This window comes from Opisthocomus hoazin, chromosome 3 (genome assembly GCF_030867145.1).
Source record: "Opisthocomus hoazin isolate bOpiHoa1 chromosome 3, bOpiHoa1.hap1, whole genome shotgun sequence".
NCBI classification, from domain to species: Eukaryota; Metazoa; Chordata; class Aves; order Opisthocomiformes; family Opisthocomidae; genus Opisthocomus; species Opisthocomus hoazin.
This window is the reverse complement of record NC_134416.1, coordinates 70,820,084-70,837,364: the sequence shown is the minus strand read 5'-3', so window position 1 is coordinate 70,837,364 and position 17,281 is coordinate 70,820,084. Positions and strand designations below refer to the sequence as shown.

The 17,281-nt window shown below is 40.3% G+C and overlaps 1 protein-coding gene across 2 annotated transcripts in view; it reads left to right on the top strand.

Moving 5' to 3' along the window:
• The window catches only part of TEX10 (testis expressed 10), a 61,903-nt gene that overhangs the window by 34,636 nt on the left and 9,986 nt on the right, over window positions 1-17,281 (top strand). For both annotated transcript variants that reach the window (XM_075416629.1, XM_075416627.1), the window contains exons 11-12: window positions 6,394-6,482; window positions 7,677-7,810. In XM_075416629.1, coding sequence (XP_075272744.1) covers window positions 6,394-6,482; window positions 7,677-7,810 — 223 coding nt within the window. The remainder of the gene's footprint in view (window positions 1-6,393; window positions 6,483-7,676; window positions 7,811-17,281) is intronic.

Sequence of the window (17,281 nt, the reverse complement as noted above, 5' to 3'; positions counted from 1 at the left end):
TTCTTTTTTCATAAGTATTAGAGGGTTTTCCATATTCATGTGCACCTACCCCTTAAGAAGATTTCCAAGAGACAGATAATGCAAAAATTGGTTTTTTGAGAAACCATTCTGTCTGTTCGCAAGCACAACATAGGTATTCATGTGTCAGCTCATTTTATCCAGCATTATAGTGTGTATTAATTTGCCTCCTGCAGGCATTAAAGTTACAGACCTTAATTATGTGGATCTTATTTTTTAAAACAAAACCAAAAAAACCCCCAACAAATAATCACATCTGCTAATCCACAGCCTGTAGGTGTCAGGGAAGTTCAATGGCAGGTTGCTTACAGCTGCTAGTACTTCGCTTCATCCTTGCCTTCTCTTGGAGCTACTTTGCTTGGTGAATGCTGTCTCATCCTGGTAATTCTTGTCTGCTTTGCTGGCTTCCATATTATGCTGTGCGGCTGCTAGAAGTGACAACAGGTCTTCTTGAAGAGGCATTCTGGGATGGGAATCAGCACAGTTTCTTCTCTGATGCTCAGAAGTGGGCAGAATTCCTGTAGCTTCTGTAGTATAGCCTTATTTTGCCTGAGTGCTGCTCTTGTGCGCTGTTGGTCTGCTGGATGTACAGAATATTGGGAAGTTTTTTGTTCCTGATGTGTTAAAAGGACAATTTTTTGTTAGTATCTCAGTGGTTAAAGCGCTTGCTGAGGATGCAGAAAATTTGGGTTCACTGGCATCATCTGAAGGGGAGGTTGATTTCCTAACAGTGACTTACTCATTGAACTATTTTGAGGAGGTGTACTTAATTTAATAATATATAAATAAATTATATTAATTTTATTAAATTTCTACTGAGTTGAGGCCTGGAATGCAGTTAGGTTTTTTCAGGAAATGATTGAATCAGCTGGTGGCTGTGCCTATGAATATTTACATGTTCTATGTGGAATAGATGTATCAGTGGAAGAAACTACTTTTATAAAAATTTTATAACCTAGAATTAAAGAAACAATTGTGGCCGGCCTTTGTTTAAATTTGTGATCAATGGTTGATAAAATAATTTTAAATGGCATCACCTACCACAGTCTAAGTTAAGTTAGGTTTCTCAGTCTGTTCTCTTGCAAATGTCTAAATAGCTCTGTAAAGCTTCAGGAACACCCTGCACTAGAATATTCTTTATAGTGATGCAAGCACTTTCCTGGAAGGTAAACGAATGGGATTTTACTTTGCTTGAACAGAAAACCCAGACCCTTGATCTTAAATTTCTTGAGTTCTGTAACCCTTGCACTTATGAACAAAAAGGTGATAGTATCAATGCCTCAGAAGAAGCATGAATCTTGCATTTGCTTTTTGTTGTTTTACTTTAAAAATACTTGAAGACTGAACTAAGGCATTCTTGAGATTGATCACACTTTTTTTCAGTTTTATTGCTGAACAACAAGAAAAAAAACCAAAGCCCCAACCCAAATTCTAAGCAAAACTTGCTGTTTGATAGGTGCATGCTGTCTGAGTTGGGCTTTGAGCAGTGTGTTTTATAGGAGGGCAAGTGGAAGGATAATGTCTAAAATGACTGCAGCAAGGTTCATCAGAGTTCTTCTACCACACACCTCTAACTTGACCAAAGAGTACTTATGACTATGTAAGTCAAAACCAACACCTTAAACCTGAACCAGAAATCAATTGGTTAGCTAGCTTAGGTCAGGAAGCACAAACAGAATAGTCCATAGTTGAGAAATAACCAGTTGTACATGAACTGCAGTTGTTTTCTTTTGCAGCTGTGTGATATAGCGCAACCTGAAAACAACAACAACAGTGTGTTCAAAAGTAGCGAGGTCGGTCTGGAGTTAAAAGAAAAGTTAGCAGCAAGCGAAAAGGAATGCATTGCACAGTTGCTGTGACTGAGAAATATTTGCTATGCTAATGGCAAGAGCTGCAATGATTTTTAAGTTAATTAGATTCAGCTTTTCTTTTAATACCATTTGGTGTACAGAGCAGGTTACCTAAAGGTGCAATTCTAAACCTCAGGAGAGAGGTTCGCATGGAGAGCAGGTAACCTTATGGAAATTGCAACATGTAATTCATCATAGTTAATGTGGGTTTGGACTATCTGACTGGAGAGGTCTCACTCGTATGCAATTTGATAACAGCTTCCCATTGTCAGTAAAAACTTATTCAAAAAAGGGAGGTTGTAATATGCTTATTACCTGTCTTCTGCCTATAAATCATATTTCTTTTTTAAATGTCTAACATGTAATTTACAAGTATCTTGAAAATAGATTTTAAAAGTGCACATAGTTCTTAATTATCCATAGTAGTCTTAATATATGAAACCAAGATTTGAAATAATTCGTAATGTATTTGTAGTACATCAACATTTGTTCTAGAATTAAATTTCTTCTGTGTTCTTTATCTTATTTCTGATATCCTTTAATGCAAACCTCAAAATTGAGCAGCTTTAACTGCATTATAGACATTTGGGTTGTAAGGTAATTGAGGCTGTGACAGCTGGTTAGACTTGTATTTGAAGAGATTTCTCCTATGCTGTAATTCTGTTCTGTTTGTATTTGTAAAATTAGAAAGACATTGGTCTTGATCTTAATTTGTTACGATATATCTGTGAGACCCTTATCTAGTCGTTGATTGCATGATCTCATGTCATTTTTCCATCCTACTTTGTGTTGAGTGCATCATACTCACTGGAGGAGTGTTTGCATAACGTTATACTTTGTCCCCATTGTTTCAGTAGAAGGCTCCATGGTTTGTCTATTGTATTGTGTCTCACTTGGAAAACAAAGTGATTCCCCTGACCATGGGATTTTGTGTTGTGCTCGAGTATTTTCACAGCTGTAGGAGATGAGGAGGTGGTATTTTTCCCAACTTTACAGATGAGGATCTAAGGCAACGAAAAGACGTAGACAGACGTACATAGCAGTACCTGCTAACTTCAGGAATTCAGCATGAAACATTTGGGCACTGATTTTTCAGAATATTTAGCATTTTCTGTGTTGAAAGCAAAGGTTTGACTTCAATTTCACTGTAAGTGCAAGTGGAGCAGTAGAGATCAGCTGGGTCTATGTGCTGCTCTTCAAGATGTATGAAGCTGTATTGCTCCACAGCTGTTACTGCCCTTTCAGTCTTTACTCACTGTTGAACTGTTGCTGGGCTAGTGATAACTAGCAGGAAGAAGGGATGAGAGAAGCCTCCTCTATGAATAACGTGGGAGTTTTTCTATTCTAAAAGTAAATTAATACTTCATCTGCTGCTACTTGGAGAAATGCATTACCACTGACTTTCTGTACTCTAGTTTTAAAAAGTATTTACTTAGCATCTTGTAGAACCTCTGCGATGTAGATAGGGTGATTCAGTACGATGCTTAAAACCTATTTGTTTACCTGAATTTGTGAGCTAATGCTTCCTTCTACTTTTTTTAACCATCTCGTGCCCCGTACGCTGTGCACATTATAGATGATGCAATAAATAAGGCAGGAGCAGGTCAGGCTGTGTTACACTTCATTGAATGGATCTATCGGGATTATACATCCATGATTTGAATGAGGCATAGATTTTATTTTTTTTTAGAGAAAATATGACACATAATATTATCATATTCTAAGGCATATGCACAAAGAGGCCAAGCTGAAGATTATAGGCAACTTTCTCTGTCACTTTCTAAATTGAATGTAAGATTATTTTTAACCTTAATGCTTTTAACATTGAAGCTTCTTTTATGTGTGTTAGCTTTTACTTTTTTAGATAAGTAAACTGCAACTGAATTTGGGGATCTTGGTTTTGTGTGTGTGCGCGTGTGTCTCAGTGTAGCGCTGCTTGTAGATGAGTCTTAAAGCCATTGAGTAGCTCTGTCAAGTGTTTGTGTCTTACACTGCCTCCGTGTTCCCCGGGCAGAACAGCAGTGATTCACTCTGCTTCCCCTTATGTCTACGCTGGTGACACTTAGCTTGGCATGCTGTTAGGGTGCTTAAAATGCTTGTCCTGTTGTGTGAGTGTGCAGATAGTCAAATGTGGGTTGAAACTGCTGAAGTGTTTGAAAATGTCAGTGAACTTCAGAATCATTTTTGATGTCCAGGTATCTCCTGAACCTGCTGCAGTTTATGTGTTTGCTAGCCTGCAGTGAATCTTGAGTTTTTGTTCAGTGTCTTCTGCAGTTTGTGTAAAAAATATTGCATCCACTGGTCCTATTATGAGGAATTTGACACATCTTCTAACTGTTGCATGGGAAATATTTTTATATTGTATTATTTTATACCAGATTCTGACTAGCTTTGCCATGCAAGTTCCTGCTCCCCGAATGGGGGCTTATCACAGTTTCTTTCCATGTTGTCTGTCTTCCTGCCCAAGATGTTTTTATCTTCATGTTTCCCCGATTCCCTTTGCAGCTTGTCATCTGATGTATCTCTTCCAGCCTCTTGCGTTCCCACCATTTTGCTCAGTGATTGCATCACAGTTTGAATTTCTGTGTCCAGTAAGTCCTAAATTCTCCTGAATCTCTCTTCATGCTCCCCAGTGCTTATTTTTGGTATACGGAGTGACCTGGAGTCTGACTCATGGTCCCTCTGCGTTGGATTCAGGCAGCTTCTTCCCTGTGCTGAACAGGACATGGGTTTCGTTCTCTCTTCTGGTATATGGATCTAATTCTTGTGTGTATATTTACCTTACGTAGAATCTCTGAGGAAGTAGGTTGCAAGACCTCTTGCTGATTTAGTTGAGTGTGTGTGAAATCTCTTTGATGCTGTAATGAATCGGACTGGGACCTCCTTGGAAGCAGGGAGGAAATCCTCCCTTCTCCTGGGAGAAGGCTCCTGGCCATGGCCAAGGGGTTTGTCTCTGGAGAGCTGGATGTTGGCAGCCAAGTGGCAGCCTTATGAGCAGAGAGAGATTGAGAGACTGCAGCTTAGGAAAAAGAAGCAAGGAGCCAGGCCTCAGAGGAGGACCGAGGAATGAGAAGGGACCATGCAGCACTGTCTGCATTGCAGAGTCGCTAGGTCTCCTGAAATATACCTGGAAATAAGGATTTGCCATTAAGGATACAGCGTGAAGTGGGAGCTTTAGTTGATAAAGCCTTGCTTTGTTCTCTCTCACCTAGCTGTGATTTTCTTTTTTTTTCCCCCTAGAATTATTTATCCTATGTGGTAGTTTGATTAAATCATGATTTTTTTTCTTTAAAGAAATTCTGAAATTCCTTTTTTCTTTCTTTTGGAGTAGCTGCAGACACATGCATATTCTAGCTGTCATTTTTGTGAATGCTGAAATATTGTGGATGAATTTTCATAGGGTGGCAAAATGTGTGTGCCTGGTGCAAAGGTATTCCAAATTTTCTATTTTTGCTCCCAAAGATGGAGCTGTAACAAATTTCTGAAAAACAAGCTTTCCAGAATTTTGTTACCCATGAGCTACGCCATTTTGGCTGTTAGCAGAGAGAAATTAGGATAAAAGTGATCCGAGGCAGATAGCTGGCTTACAAAATTGTGTTCAGAAGCTCTGAAATTTCACAAGGTTGTAAGAACAGAAAGCAGCAGTCTCTTGCAGCAGAGATCCGTGGTCCGCAGTGCGAGTGCCAAGAGCAACACACAGCCAAATGTGAATAATATGCGTTTGCATAATGTGATGTAGGTCTGAGTGAGCCGCAGCCTTTTGAGGAAAGCGTGTGTGAGATGTGCTTGTTCCCAGCTCTTGGCTTTCTCCTGGGTCTGCACAGATACACGGGCAAGACGCTACCGTTAGGTGGTCGGTGGTGTCTGTTTGCTCCGAGTTTCCACCAGCGCGTAAGGCTTCTAATTGGAGAAACAAGAGTAGACTGGTGTTCCACTTCTTACGGATTGCCCCTAAAAAGCAAAGTGTAAGGCAGCTTTGATAACGGGTTTGCTCCTGTCTTTGCTCCTTTTTGTGTTCTAAATCTCGAAGCAAGTTTTTAATTTAGTTCTGTGTTTAATAGCTTTAGCTACTCTAAAATAGATGCTGAGACTACTTTTAAACGGGATCTATTGTTCATGTAAAGAGCTGTATTAAAACTAGTGGAGATAATGAAAAATGCAGCCCAGATTTGTAATATGATGACTTTTACCAAATAAGGGAAATAAAACTAATTTAATTTACTTTGTGTTGGCTGTCATCACTATATTAAAGGTTATACCGGTATTTATGAAAAGTTGCTATCTCAGTAATTTAATCAACTTAACAACCTAAGCCCATAGGGGTGCAAAGTTCAATATTCCTTGTCTTGAAAAGAGCGAGTTCTGCTTTTGAAGCTATTTAAAATGCTACTCTAACAACAGCAGTTAGAAACAGGAATGCTAAAATTAACAGTTTAGTCATGCTAATTGATTGTATTATGCAGGTAGGTTGTGAATTCTTAATTACATGGTTTTTAATAAACTATCTGCTATTGGTTTTGTGTAGATCATCCTTTGCAGGCTGGAAGTGCCAAGTGCAGGATAATTCAGTGAATGATGTGGACTATTTCAGCTTCTTGTTTTCAACCCTTATAGGTAATCCATGTGAATGTCATGATTCAGAATGAACAAATGAAATTTGTTTTGATAGTCAATTACTGGATTTAATTTAGAGTAAATGGTGTAGTAAGTACTTCCTGAAGTAATTCTAATCTTGTTACATATTTTTGATAGGAGATACCCTTTTTTCTCTGGATCTGAATTGTTTGATGTCCTATTTTTACACTTTGCCATTTGGACCTAGTATTTGCATGCTTTTTCTTCATTCTAGCAACTTTCTTTAGAAAATATGAGGAAAACCTAAATTCAGCATATGACATGAACAAGAATTTTTTTCCTAGATTTAAGTAAATGCCTTTTATTGGCTTGTAACAATATAAATGAGTGCCTCTGGGATTTCCTGTGGACATGCTTATGCAATTAAAAACATTCCATCAGAATAAAGTAATCAAAGTGTGTGTTGAAGTGAGCTGCCCAAGGTCAGCACGTGAGCAGAGTTACTTCTGCTACTATATTCTTACTCAGATATAAAAATAGTTGTATTCTGTGGTGATGCGACTTTGGGAAACTACAGTGGTTCAAATGGCATAATGTTACTGATAAATATCTTTCAGTAACTTGTCCTGTGGTAAAAAGACTCTTCTTCACTTCAGTTATTCATGATGTTCAACTACTTTGCTTTCAAAAATTACTTTTTTTTCCTAAAATAGTGAAGAGAGTTCTGTACTGATAATTGAGAAAACAAAAGCAAAACCAAAGTGACTGTTTTGAAGCAATAGTCCTGTTTTACTAACATATCTAACACCTGGCTACAAATAACTAGCCAAATGATTTTTGTATTTTTTTTTTTAACCCTGAGGTTATGTTAGAAGGTTACTGAGTTATTGTGAACACATGGTGAACTGTCTTGCATTATACCTGGTTTTTAAAAATATTTTTAAAGATACATACATTGAAAATAGCAGCATAACATTGGCCTTTTACAGTTTTTTTTAATACCACATTATAGTTTAAATGGGTATGCCATTGATTTTTTCAAATATTTTTGTTTTCTTTCAGAAGTCAGAATTTGTATTTTGATATACTTAATTTAAAATACCAAGCATGAGCTTTTAGAAAAAAATGTTATGCAGACATAATTTAAAAGACCGTTTTTGTCAGTGATGCTGTTGAAGTAGAACAGTGCTTGGCTTGTTTCGTGATACTGTTGTACTGCTTCTTTTTCTCTAGGGTTTTCAAGAGAGGAGTTGACTAGTCTCCAGGGCATTAGAGGAAAACCACACATTAGCCAGACACAGCTTTCACCTGTCCGTCTTTACCTAACTGATCTGGACCAGTTTTTACACCACTGGGCTGTGACAGAGGTAATACATCAACACTAATTGTAGATGACAGCATACAAACTCCGAGTGCTCTCCATCCCTTTGCAGCAGATGCCTAAACCTTGTTGTGAGTTGAGTTGAAAAAAGAATGAAAAATATAATAGCTGTCAAACAGCTGATGTTTTTCTAGTGTCATCAAATAATACTTTGAAGGAAGCTGCTTTAAAAGGTGAATGTTCAGACATGTAGTATGCAAAAAAATACTCACGGAAAAAATGGGTAAAAGCCTTGCTGGAAAATTCTTAAACACTAGTAAGATTAAGACCAGCAATATGTTTGGGCTTTCAAAAATAAATTAATTGTAAAAATACTAATTACGAAGAGTTTCCTTGAGAGTAAATTCCACTGTTAATTAAAAAGCGATTGCATTAAATGAGATTTTAACTTGGAAGTAATATTAAGTTGGTATTGGTGGTTATTTAGAATAACTTCCGATGCTTATTTAATCAAAATTTACTGGGATTAGAAACTTCACTGTGAATTCAGTTCCTGCTTGTAAGATTGTAAGAACTGGAAGCTTAATTTTATTTCTGGTTCTAAAGGGATCTGAGCCACCAGATTTTACTCAGAACAGGTGCATATTAGTCTTCATTCTGACTCAACTCTCTTTGTTGCTTAGCCCACCATAAACCACTTTAAGGTGTGAAATCATGTTTTAATGACATGCCAATTTGACAGTATTTATGAAATGTGTCATGAATACAGGAAGAACAGTGTAACAGAAGTTTTTAGTTATATGATTTTTTTCTGGATTTTCATGGCAATCTTTTTGGTTCAAGAAAACAGTATAGTAGATTTTTTCTCTTCCAAATCAGAAAGTTTAAAAGATAATCTACTGAAACTAATGGTAGTCCCAGGCATATATTGCATGTGTGCTATTACATGTTGAATAGTATTTTAAGCAAAGGTGTTACTTGGTACTGTGACTGACACATCTCTCTAGATGTCCTGCCTTCTGTCAAGTTGGCCTTTGGAGCAGCTAAACTTTCTTCCCAAGTTGTTTCACTGTGTCTCTTCTGGGCAGTAATGATGTGTTTTCTCACCAAAACACCCTTCTCCAGTATTGAAAGACTGGAATGGGTTGACCGTGGCTGGATGCTAGGTGCCCACCAAAGCTGCTCTGTCACTCCCTCTCCTTAGCTGGACAGGGGAGAGAAAATACAATGAAAGGTTCGTGGGTTGAGATAAGGACAGGGAGAGATTACTCACCAATTACCATCATGGGCAAAACAGACTTGACTAGGGGAAAACTAATTTAATTTATTACCAATCAAGAGTAGGATAATTAGAAATAAAACCAAATCTTCAGACACCTTCCCCCTACCCCTCCCTTCTTCCGGGGCTCAACTTCACTCCCGTTTCTCTCCCTCCTCCCCCCGAGTGGCGCAGGAGGATGGGGAATGGGGGTTGCGGTCAGTTCATCACACGTTGTCTCTGCCGCTCCTTCCCCCTCAGCGGGAGGGCTCCTCACACTCTGCCCCTGCTCCAGCCTGGGGTCCCTCCCACGGGCTGCAGTTCTCCATGAGCTGCTCCAGCGTGGGTCCCTTCCCACGGGGTTACAAGCCCTGCCAGCAAACCTGCTCCGGCGTGGGCTCCTCTCTCCACAGGTCCGCAGGTCCTGGCAGGAGCCTGCTCCAGTGCAGGCTTCCCACGGTGTCACAGCGTCCTTTGGGCATCCGTCTGCTCCGGCATGGGGTCCCTTCCATGGGCTACAAGTGGATATCTGCTCCACCGTGGACCTCCATGGGCTGCAGGGGGACAGCCTGCCTCACCATGGTCTTCTCCACACGCTGCAGGGGAAATCTCTTCTCCAGTGCCTGGAGCACCTCCTCCCCCTCCTTCTGCACTGCCCTTGGTGTCTGCAGAGTTGTTTCTCTCGCTCTCACCTCTCTCTTTCCATCTGCTGTTGCACAGCAGTTTTTTCCCCCCTTCTTAAGTATGTTATCCCAGAGGCACTACCACCGTCACTGATGGCTTCGGCCTTGGTCAGTTGCGGGTCCGTCTTGGAGCCGGCTGACATTGGCTCTGTTGGACATCAGGGAAGCTTCTCACAGAAGCCACCCCTGTAGCCCCCCTGCTATCAAAAGCTTGCCATGCAAACCCAGTACACCTGTACAGAACTGTTCCTTTGTGAATGCAGCAGAGATTACTTCTAAGTGTTTCTCAGAGTTAACATAATCCCAGATGTCTGAAGGACTTACGTATACTTTACCTGCTTCTGAAAATGCTGCCCCTCATGCCCTCTTTCTTATCTCTTTTTGCTTCACTTCCACAAATCTGTCAGAGTTGGTTGAGAAACCACACAGTAGGCATATTTTCATTTAGGGAAGGTGAAATAGTTCGATTGTAGAAAGCGTGTTTGTGCCTTTGGTTCCTGGTTGCAAGCTTGATTTTCTTCTCCTGCTGCAATCTTTTCAGTGTTTAGGTGCCATCAAGGAGAGTCATTATTTTCAGAAACTTGAGACTTGCTTTTGTTAAGTACCTTTTCTTGGTAAAGATGCAAGGTGCTTTCTCAGATTCTCAGAAGTGGATGGCAGTCATTAAGCAAAGAGCTGGATATGCTTGGTTAGTAATGAAAGGGGATTTGGACATCCTATGGGGCATTGCGCTACTTCTGCAGTTCTGTGTCAGCCTGAAGTCTTTTCTGGAGACCGAGTTATGAAAGAGAATGGGAACAAAATTCCTATGCATCAGAAGTCTGTGTGAAGAGTGTTGAGACCTTCTAGACCCACCTCATTTTGTAGACTTTTAACCACAGGGAATTCTGGACTGCTGCTTACAACTCTGAACTTGAGAAGGAGATTGGAGGCTTTTCCTCATAAGCGTGTTGATGATTGTGGAAAGAAAGGTTCTGGTGAGCTGGGTTGTACCAGATACACCTAGGATGTCATCAGTAATAGTTAGCAAGTATTTATGAAAGGCAGATTGTGCTCAACCAATCTGTTAGCCTGCTACAACAAGGTGAGTAGCTTGGTGGGTGAGGGGTGAGCAGTGGAGGTTGTTTATCTTGACTTGAATAAGGTTTTTGATGCTGTGTCCCATAACATCCATGTCGACAAGCTGACCAAGAATGGCTTACGTAAGTAGACAGAGCTGGACTGAAAACTGCCTGAATGGCCAGGCCAGAGGTTTGTGCTCAGTGGTGCAAAGTCTAGTTGGAGGCAAGTCACTATTGGTGTACCCCAGGGATCGGTACTGGGGCCAGTACTTTCTAACCTTCGTTAGTGACCTGGACAGTAATGCCGAGTGCACCCTCATCAAGTTTGCAGGTGATAGAAAACTGGGAGGACTGGGTGATAGATGAGATGGTTGTGCTGCCATTCAGGGGGTTATGGACAGGCCGGAGAACTGGACAGAGAGGAACCTCATGAAGTTGAGTAAAGGAAAATGCAGAATCCTGCACCTGAGGAGGAATAACCTCAGGCACCAGTTAATGCTGGAGGCTGACCAGCAGGAAAGTAGCTCTGCAGAGAAGGACCTTGAGGTTCTGGTGGACAACAAGATGACCATGAGCAAGCAATGGACTCTCATGGCAAAAAAGCCCAACAGCGTTCTGGGCTGCATGAGGAGTGTTACCAGGAGGTTGAGAGGTGATCCTTTTTTACTCAGTACTGGTGAGGTCGCATCTGAGGTTGCAACTTTGTCCACTTTTGGGCTCCCCAGTACAAGAGACATGGATGTACTGGAGCATCTTTCATGTGAGGTGGTGCTCGGAGAGCTGGGACTGGTCAGCCTGGACAAGAGAAGGCTCAGGGGGGTCTTATCAATGTGTATAGATACCTGATGGGAGGTAACGAAGAGGATGGAGCCAGGCTTTTCTCTGTTGTGCTCAGTGACAGGACAAGAGGGCACTAATTCAAACACATGAAGTTCCATCTAAACACAGGAGAACTTCTTCTGCAGTAAGGATGGTCAAACACTGGTAGGAGTAGCCCAGGGAAGTTATGGAGTTCCCATCTATGGACATATTCAAAACCTGGCAGGACACAGTGCTTGGCGACCTGCTGTAGCTGACCCCGCTTGAGCAGGAGCGTTGGACTCCAACTTGAGAGGTCCCTCCTAACTGCGGTGATTCTGTGACTCTTTGAAAACCTCTCCTCTTGAAAAGACAGAACTCGTGTTTCACCATCAACAAATCTCTGTATTAGTTTTGGTCTTGGAGCATAGTGAGATTCCCAACATGGGGAGATTTTATTTTTTTATTTGGCAGGTTGTTAACTTACATATGATCTGGAAGTCAAACTGTTCCCATTAAATGCTAGCCAGAAGGATTGGTGCTATTACAATGCTTTTTGGGGTGTTCCCCATAGAATTGCTTCCCCCCCTGGAATTTGCAGACAGAAAAGTAGGAACATCTCTTCAGTAGCTTTCTCTCCTGCTAGAGAAAAATTAAAATATTCTTTCCCCTTGCCTCTAATCTGGTAATAATGGTCTCTGGGATATGCTGTGTTCCAAATCTCTTTGTTTTGACAAAGAGATCAGTATTAAGGCAACCGCTTCCTTTTAAGAGTCACAGGATTCATTTTTTTTCACTTGGCTGGTTTTGATTTCAGTTGCAATTCTAGGTATGGTTAGTGATATATAAACAAAACTGCTGAAGTTACCACTTAAAAATCAGATGTGAGGCTTTTAGATGACTGTTTTCTCTGTGTTTAAATATGTTCATTAAGTTCTAGGGGTTTTCTCTTTTTTCTTGCCGAGTACCGTTCTCCAGCCTCAAACATGTTGACTCGTATTTTCTGTCATGTTCAATTTGTAAAGAAAACATTCTGGGGACTTTAGTCCATAAAAAAATGTGGGGATTTGGAGTCTGGACCATTTAAAAAAAAAAAAAAAAAATCCTGGCTTGGGGAAAAAACTTTCAGTTCAAGACTTGCCAAAAGTTGCACAGGAATACTTTTTGTAGAGCAAGTTGTTTCTACCAGGTATTGAACAAGCTACTCTCCTCTCAAAAGCAAATAAATAAAATAGCAACAAAACGTCCCCAAACCTAAAGCTGCCGCCTCTGAGAAGAGAACTGCCAGCGAATCACGGGGCTCTTCTAGGATGTCTTGAAAGACGGTGTGATACGATGGCTCTGTGTGCGTTGAGTTTGAGGGACGTTCGTTCGGAGACCACATTCTTTCAAGTGGACATAGCTCAAGGTGTGACAGAACTTCTGAATCAGAATATTTTTAGCTGTGACAGAATTTTTTTAAAGGAAATTCTACAGGAAATTATAAAGACCTGCTTGAATTAGTCACGCTTTCGTTGGAACTGAGTAGAGTGGCACAGCTTCTGAATGCTGAATCTTTCATGCTTTCCCTTGCTAGGTGAGGAAGTTAATGGTGATGCTGTAATGTTAAGCGAAATATTTGTAGTAATTTAAAATATGTAGTAAGTGAAAACAGCCCTCTGGTTGGCTGCAGAGCATGCAGCATTCAGGCCTCTACTTGATGTTGAGAATTGTTCATTTAAGAGTTCTCACTGTGTAGTTGTAATTTGGAGTTTCCTCATAATGGAAAAGTATTTTATTGTGGATGAAAATAAATAAGGAACTGATGGAATTAAGATTTCACAGCCTGCTTTCCTATGAATAAAGGAGACTAGGGATCAGATTCTTCTTATTATTTGTCCATCCATCTTCCTCTTTCTTCTCTTCATCCACTAGTTTTGTGTAAGCTGTTGGCTAGTTCTTGGCTCTCTGCTAGAAGAATAAACTTGGAAATACTAGTTGCCCTTAAGTTTTATGAAAATAAAAAGATGGAAGAGAAAAAACTCCAGATCAGCACAAGGCGGGTTGTAACTCGGTTTCTGCACCCTGCTTGGCAGCAGCCAGCTGGCCAGCCCCCATGTGCATCGCTCTGAACCAGGCTCAGGCTTTGTTGCTTGCTGCTCGACTGTCTTTTCAAATCCCGAGGAAGGCAGCCCCAGCTTTCTGTCCCGAGCTGGCTGTACCGTGCAGTGGGTGGTATGTATTCCTAATGGTAGTTACCTGTAAGAGGGAATTTAATGTATGATGTATGCGTGCCAGCGACGTGGAAGAAGAAAAGGTGTGCCTCTGGAGAAAGAGCAAGTTGTATAAAGGAAAAAAAATAACTTGTGGCATTTTCAAATGACAGTTTGGACTTTTGGAGTGTTAATATAACCAGTGCACTTGCTAGCATGTGAAAAGGCCAAAGATACGCACTTCTGATAAGAATTAGTGCTTCTAAGTGGTTTATAACAAAAACTGTTTTGAGATGGATATTGTTTGTAACTTTTTTTTGTCTAGAGGGTGGTAATTGGTATAAAATCTGAAAAAAAGAAAAAGGTATGGAAATCTGAAGCCATGTTATTTTTTTATGGAAGCTTTTAGGTAATGGTGATTTTCACTAAGGAGCAATGCGTAAGAAAAGCATCCCTTCAAATGCTATTTTGCATAGCTATAAAGCTTAATCTTCGTATTTTGCCTAAAAGATAGGTTAAATGTGGAAACCTTGTTTCCTTTTCTGGAGCAGCTTCCACTTAAAATGACTTCTGCCTTATTAAAGCCAATTATTTAAAATCATACCCCTGTAGCTGAAATAAATGGGGCTCCAGAATAAATGGTTGCAGCCGTAGGGAAGAGGCTTCCGTCTTCGCTCATTTTAACTGTGCCTGTAGTGTTTGTCGGTAATATTGTGCACTGCCCTGTAATTGAATTGCTCTGCTAGTATCAAATGAAATAGTGCCATCAGAAATGAGCAGTTTAACAAGGTAGCCATGTATACATGGTAATTTCTGTTGTAATATTTGATGTTTGTGACACTTGAACGTTTTAGAGGGGGAGAGCAAATGATAATATGAGGTTTCTGCTCGAAGTTGAGATTCTAGAGTTATATTGAGCATGTAGCTGACTTGAAGAAATAAAATACTCAACCAAACCTTGAAAACATTTAAAAGCAAACACTAGGGAAGGCCAGCTGCTTTTGAAAGCAGTCTTGAATTCACAAGCATTGGGATGCATGTAATGGAGTATACTGATGTTTGTCAAAAACAGAGAAGTCTTGTAAGTGAAACAGAGTTGAGAAGGCTGTATCTGCACTGATGTGCTATCAAAAATTAGGAGAAATCAATAAAGATAGCAAGTCAATGCATGTAAACTAAGTCCTGTGAAGATGTTTGTCTTGAGAAGTTAAAGGTGGTGATGCAGCGCAGTAACTTAACTTCAAGCAGAGATTAACACTTAAAAAAACCACCGAATTTTTAAAATGTAGATTTTGAGTTGAAGTTACTGGAAGATTTCAGCTTGTTGTCTTTATTGAGATTTCCAGATTAGAGTTACACTGGGGATAAAAAGCAGCTGAAGTTAAATAGTATCCCTTCTGAACTAGAAATACGCTATAATTTTTATCCTCTTTAAGGAAGATTAAAAAATTCTGTATAAGCCCATTAGTGTTTTTGTAAAACTGTCATATCCAAACTTAATCTTTAGAAATTAAAATATTGTTTTTTTCTTGAAAACTGGTGCAGATTCCAAATAAATGTAAGACAAATCATATAAATAATGCCTCCTAAAACGAATGAAGCTCTCTTTCAAAGGTCTCTTCCATAATTTTCTGAAGACATAAAACTTTAAAAACAAACCCAACACAACAAAACCCAAAAAGCCAACCAAACAAAAAAAAAACACCCCACACACACCAAAACGCAAGCTCACAAAAAACCTAACTTTGATCTTCAGGCTAGTGCTCCATTGTACCTGCATCGTACTTCTAGCGTATCTTCTGGCTTCTTACAGCTGGGAGCTCACATATTACTGCCTGTAACTAATGTGAAGTTACATCTCCACAGCTACTGAGCGTGGTGCTATATATTCACATCCTGACTTGATACCTAAACTAAATTTGCTCAAAAAGTCAGGCTTAGTGGGACAAGAGCTAGCTTCCTAAGTGTACGGTTTTCAGTATTTTCAAGGCCTTTTGTTTGGGGAAGAGGCAGGCAGGGGAATTTTGAGACTTGCACATCAGATGTTCCTTTGACTGTCCTGCACGTGGTCCGACAAGGAGGCATCACAAGGAGGAGGAATCAGCCATGGTGACATTTTATAGCTGTGAGGAAGCTGCAGAGCTGTGAAAAAAAGGCTTATTGTGGCTGCAAGAGGGTGAAACAAGCTCGTTGGGTAGCAAAGCTGTTTCATGGTGTCCTTTCTTTGAATTTTTTTAGTTAGATGGCTCTGAGAAGAGAACCAGACCTGTGCCCTTTTTCAGGTACGGCTTTGTCTGCTTCTGGATAGTACATTAGCTGTTAAGCATAAAACCTGGTTTTGCTGACAAAAGAATAATATTTTCAGAAATGCCCATCACTTGGTGAGCCAGTAGGATTGTCTCCAGCCCATAGTTCTCTGCCTCCTGGCACCAAGTCTCACTGGTACCCAGATTTAAACAGGTGATCAAATTGTTGCACAGGAGGTGAGGAGTGGTGATTGTCACTCATGTACTCGTGTGCAATGGCAAATAAAGATAATTTCACTTGGTTTAGTTGACTCTTAATATAGGTTTAACATCAGACTGCGTGCCACAGCCAAGGAGCCTGCAGACAGGCAATCACTGCGGTCCAGCAGATGCAAGATGAGTTTGTGTGCTACAGTTCTGTTTCTGAGCCAGCAACTGGTCATTAACTGTGTTTCGTAATCCTTCTAAGTCTTTGGAAATATGTACTTACCAAGATGTGGGACACAATATGTGTTCTTAAGCATTTGTGATGCTTAAACAAGTTTCTGTATTCCTGTGTTGCTACCCCGACTGTAAAATTAGCCCCGTGTTTTTTCCCTCCCTGTTGCCCATCTATGTAATGTTCTTCTGCAGACTCTGTTCCTTCTTTTGGGCTTTTCCTTTTTTTTACCTAGGTTTTGTTTTGTTTTATTGTGGTAGTGTGTGGGTTTCATGTGGGGCTTTTTGTGGTGTTTTTTCTCTTTTTTTTTTTTTTTCTGGAGTCACTGAATCAGGAATACCTTTCACGTCCGCCCCTGTGAGCTTAGCCAAGGCAGATGAACAAAGATCTCTTGTTGTACACAGCTTTCTCAACAACTCAGGGCACTGTTAATATTGCCCTGTCAAATCAATTTATTTCAGAAGGAGAAGCAGCACCTGTCAAGGGAGTACTCTGTCTGATAAGCTAGGGTGCTTCAGGGGAAGCTGGCCAAGCTTCAGATGACAAGCTTCATTGCCTGCCCCATCACCTGAAAACTTAACGTTTTCTACGCTCTGCAGTAACATGTTACACTGGATAGAGTCCTGCTCCAAACAGTCATTTCATGAGGGCTTGGGAATTGACTGCAGAACAGCCTGTTACATTTTAGCTACCATGTTTGAGGTGGATGTCAATGCGAATTGAAAAATATATTTTAAAGTTCACATTAGGATATAGTGTCTGGTGTGTGCCAACTTTCTTTTTTAATAAAATCAGTTCTCTTGAAGTCTGAACTGTCTTTGGTCTGACTCCACAAGGTGG